General features: G+C 34.7%; 1 protein-coding gene across 1 annotated transcript; it reads right to left on the bottom strand.

Moving 5' to 3' along the window:
• Positions 1–2,448: 2,448 nt before the first annotated feature.
• Positions 2,449–4,852, bottom strand: LOC149149155 (epoxide hydrolase 2-like). The gene is made up of 5 exons (XM_089438421.1): positions 4,534–4,852; positions 3,725–3,936; positions 3,271–3,438; positions 2,917–3,164; positions 2,449–2,807 (listed from the first exon to the last, which is right to left on the bottom strand). Exons 1-5 carry the CDS (start codon positions 4,601–4,603, stop codon positions 2,561–2,563), a joined length of 945 nt encoding a protein of 314 aa, XP_089294547.1. The 5' UTR covers positions 4,604–4,852; the 3' UTR covers positions 2,449–2,560.
• Positions 4,853–5,228: the final 376 nt, after the last annotated feature.

Below are 5,228 nucleotides of genomic sequence, written 5' to 3'. Positions count from 1 at the left end.
TGTTTAAGGTCATGAATTTTATTATGCAAATTTATGTAGTTACAAATGTCTAGATTTGAAAAAGAATCTGGATTGTTTTTGGTGAGTTGGTCTAACAGACAAGTGGACCTTTGTAAAAATTGAAAAATGTAAACCTGAGGTGTTGGGTAGCCTTAGGTGTTGGGACAAATGTCCAAAGATCCTAGGTTTGGTTACAATATTTGCTTAGCCAATAGGAAAATATAGGTATTTGTATCTTCGGAGTTAGAAGGGGAGCTCTTGGTGAATTATAGTTTCACAACTTGAGAAATAGAGTTAGAAAAAAAAGGGAGGCTGAGAGAGCTCTAGTTGTGAGCCCATGTAATTATCTGTAAATACTCTTCTCTATGTAGCGAATGATATCCAGTCCCTAATAAAATCCAAATGAAAAAGAAAAAATATGGCTCTAAGACGTATGTGGGGCGGATACATTGAACCAGTTCTTTAAAGAAAATCTAGATTATTTTGAAACTAGAGTATTCATAAGTTATATGGTGGCCCATCTCCTGGATTTATTTGTATCTACCTTTGCAAATCTATCTGGTTTGAAATCGATGGGTTTTAAATGAACCTATGTTCTACACACAGAGACCTGAGTTTAATTCCCTTTTGCAAAAGTGAATAGTATTCAAGTTAGGAAAGTGAAGGAAGGTGGTGCCTATATATTGAATACCCCAAGTGTTGTAACAATGCACAACACTATACGAAGGTTGAGGGAGCAGTGATATAAGGGGTCCAAATAAAATTTTATGGATTATAATTTGTCTGCGTGGGATTAGAACTTAAAGAGAAAACAGGGCAGCCAAGTGGGTTGTGTCACAAAGAAACTAAAACATCAATCTCTAATATTTTCTTTTGGATTCAAGTTCCTTTTCACTTTTACAAAATGATTTTGTCATTCCCTAAATATTTTTTTCTCGTTCTCCATGTTTAGACTCTTCTTAAAGGGTTTCATGTTTTCCATTATCTATAATATATCAGCTTTCTTTTACAATCACTATGAATTTGTTTCGAGTTTTAAGGAGTGATTTTTTTATGCTCATTGTGATTTGACATTGTGAAGTTTTTGAACTCATCCAAAATGAAGTACCACGTGCTCTTTTGGGCCAATCCTTTATGGAATGGCCATATTCATGGCATTAATTGCATTTAAAAATGATTTATTGATATTCTAACTTTTAAACTTGGATCCAATCACCTAACTATAATTGGGTTTTGTGCAATCCTTTCACAGGGTCAAACTCAAAGCAAATTTGAGCATGTAAAAAAAATTCTTATTTTGCTCCAAATTTATGAATGGATTTACCTTACATCTCTCCTATTGTTTCGATCACTTTGTCATGACAGAATATCAATGAAAAAGAGAAAACTTGGTTGCTTGACCCACATGATGACTACGACAAGAATTTCTTCCACAAAGTCATAATTTAAGTTCAGTTGAGACAGAAGTCATTAAAGCTTCCAAAATAGGAATCTCTTGTAATATATTATCCCTACCTTATTTGCTTCAAATAGAAATGAGTATTATCCCTAGATTATTTTATTTCAAAGAGAAATGAGTAGAATCCATTTTCCATAATGAATTGACTAATTATACCTTGAATAAGAGGGAAAAGGCTCATTTAAAATGTGTATAATGAAATAAAAAGGGCCACTCTTGTTCTACTACTTGGATTTTTTAGTAATATATTTAGGTAGGGCTTGGAAACAGTGGTTTTGGTGGAGATTTGGGAGCTACAGCCTGATGGAAAGGATAGGAAGGGGAATATCATAAGTGAACACATTAAATTTTTTAATATTTAATAGTAAAATTAAAAGCCTTAACAAGTGAAATTAAGAAGAAAAATAAAATTTGGTAAGTCAAAATATGGAAGACTTTGGGAATAAGTTTTCCAATTTGTTTTTTTAATAACTAATTTACTTCACCATCTTCAAATTAATCTCTAATTTCAAGGCACCTCATAAACCTTTGTTTTCAAAATTAAAAAGGTCAATGTACAACAAAATATGAGGTTTCCAAAATTAAAAAGAGTCAGACAACAAAATAAGGAAGTGGGGACCATTTCGTACCCTAATCAAGATTTTGACTAACTTCTTCATACTATTAAATTTATAATACTAAAAGACTTTGTCTTATAATGTTATAGTGACAATAACCATGTTTAATCTTAGGTCTCTTCTAGACTACTACAACAAATCACCACAATAGAAAAAATATATAAATTAAAAAAATATATTATTGAAAATATTTTGAAATAGATATATATGTGATAAACTTATGAATTATGAATTATAATTACTATCATTATACATTTCTCACATATATATAAAAAGAGAAATCTGAGATTACAATCCAACTTTTAAAAACCATACAACTCGAACAAAAATATCCCTTGCGAAACTTTGAAAAATCCAGAATGAACGAGGATCTAAACTGATAATAACGCACCACATTTGATATATATATTTCAAAACTTATAACTTAAAAAAGTTTCATAATCTAAATATTCTGTAATCACCAATTATTCCCTATATCTACTGCTCACAAGTGCTGATTCAGGAAGCCAACAAGAAGCCTATTCACTTCCTCTGGAAACTGTTCCTGAACAAAATGGCTTCCTTCTGAAATATATTTGATCTCCAGATTGGGCACGTCAGACTTGATCATTTCACTCTCGATAGAATACTCCGTCCCTACAAAGTTCATTTCATAATCTTTGTTCCCCATTATCAGAAGGCAAGGAGCTTGAACAGTGCAGTCCCTGAAATGGGCCAGTTTTCCCCAATCCCTATAAATTACACGTTCAGAACAAAGATCTTTAGCTTGCATATCAGAAGCATCCCATGGTGATTTGGACTGAAAAGAAAGCAAAAGGAAAACCCTCGGAAAAAATATACCTTTTGCCGCAGAGGTATGGAATTTGCAGGGGGGAAACAAACCCAGATTTCTCATACAGGCTTGAGTACATCTGAAGGTCATCCTCAGTGAACCAAGGTGGCAATGGTGTAGAAGGATCATAGAGATCCATTATCTCCTTACCATCTTCTGCTACAGGCAGTTCACTTCCAGAGAAAAGTGTATATATATTCCTTATAACTGTTTTTACATCAAAACGCCCAAAATCTGCCAAGCCTCTTCCTGGCTCCTACCGATTCAAAAGGATGTGATCAGAAAATTCTATTCAATAAGGGCTGTCCCAATACAAATTCCTTGTTTGTTGCATATTAGGGAGAGGGAGGCGAAAGGAAAACCTGCCAATGTCTAACATAGTAACCTTTCGGAGCCGAGTCTGCTTTAGCAAATTCACCAGGTTTTCTGTAAGATACACCCAACGTTACAATTCCTTTCACTCGATCCGGGTGACATAGATCAAAATAGTATGCAATAGCTGCTCCAAAATCCTTCCCCACAACAAACCCCTGCTTCATGGAGAGTGGTTTCAGATATATGAGTTAGAAAATATAGTTAGGAACCTCCCCAACACTATCATGTGCAAGACTATAAATAAGAATCAATATAGTCCAAGACAATCTACCATGCATCCATGCTGATCTATTAGAGGAATTAAAACACTCTAACTGCAAACCTCTCAATATATTTGCATCTTATAACATTGAGGCGTAAAAATACTCTATAACCTTGAAGTTTACACTTTGCCTCTCTAGGCACTCTGACTGGGACTAGAACGCCAAACCATAAACTTACTTTCTCAATACCCAGAGCATCAAGAAGACCAACCAAGTCTTCAACAATGTCAAAGAATGTAGCTTTCTCTGGTTCAGAGGGCTGGTCAGAGAGCCCATAGCCTCGAAGATCGGGAGCAATTGCATGAAACCCTGCCTCTGCCAATGCTGTCATCTGATAACGCCATGAATACCATATCTCTGGAAATCCATGTAGTAACAGCACTGCTGGACCTGCATACAATTATAGGAATGTGTTCTAATTCAAAATTGGAAAAATCTAAAACTTACGGGCAGAGATTTATCTTAACCCTGTATAACAAGGTGCGCCTATTCAAACTTGAAACAGATGTAAAACCAACAAACAGTTTGTGCCTAATCAAATTTGAAATAGATATAAGACAGAGAGTTTCATCTTAACAGTGAATATAACAATATGTGTCTACTCAAAATTGAAACAGATATAAAACCCACAAAGAATATTCACTTACTTAAACTGAAACAGATATAAAACCCACAGAAACCCTGAAACCCTGGAAATAACAATCTGTGCCTATTCAAGATTGAAACAGATATAATACCCACTAACACAGCTCCAACCCGGAGTCTATTACTTGAGTGTAACAGTGAATATAACAATATGTGTCTACTCAAAGTTGAAACAGATATAAAACCCACAAAGAATATTCACTTACTTAAACTGAAACAGATATAAAACCCTGGAAATAACAATCTGTGCCTATTCAAGATTGAAACAGATATAATACCCACTAACACAGCTCCAACCCGGAATCTATTACTTGAGTGCATTGTTTGAGATGGAATCAGTACCTGATCCAGTCTCTGCAACATGTAAATTGAGCCCTCCAACATTGACTTGCTTGTGTTGTATTTTGTCCATTGCTGATGGATTGATCTTAGATGGCCTGAAAACTTAAATCTGCGCTAGTGATGAACAGAAGAAGAGCAGTAAATAATGTGATGAGAGACGAAGAAATGCGGTTCATTGGATGTAGTCTGCAAGTTGCAAAACTCTCCCTTGCAATACTGTGTCTATGTCAGCTTTGTAAGCGACCTTTACTATACTTTGAACAATAACCTTCATTTGAAATAAGTTTCTCCACGACGCCTTTCAAGGCCACTCAGAATTGTAAAGTCACAAAATGAAAGTACACCCCTTTTCAATTTAACATAATAAGATGCAAATTTTTTATATAAAGTTTGGGGATGGAGTTTTTTTTTTTTTTTGGGGGCTAATATCTCCTCTCTTTTTTTATGTAAAGAAACAGGTTAACCACACAAGACATAAAGACATCTAGCAGGAATGAAACTCTACATTTTTATGGATCACCAAAGAGTAATTACAAGTGACATGGTTTTCCATGAGTAAGAGTAAAGAGTCGACCTACATTAGCAAATTGTAGTCAATGATGACTGCCCCACTATTAATTTGACCATTCAGTTATAATAGGTTTCTGATCCAGGTGGCTCTAGAGAGACACACAGGGCAAAAAGAGCTCAAAAAT

This window comes from Pinus tabuliformis, chromosome 9, assembly GCF_031772625.1.
Source record: "Pinus tabuliformis cultivar Carrire ecotype Pingquan chromosome 9, CPIR1, whole genome shotgun sequence".
Lineage (NCBI taxonomy): Eukaryota > Viridiplantae > Streptophyta > Pinopsida > Pinales > Pinaceae > Pinus > Pinus tabuliformis.
Note: the sequence above shows the minus strand (reverse complement) of the source record. Positions and strands in the feature narration are given on the sequence as shown.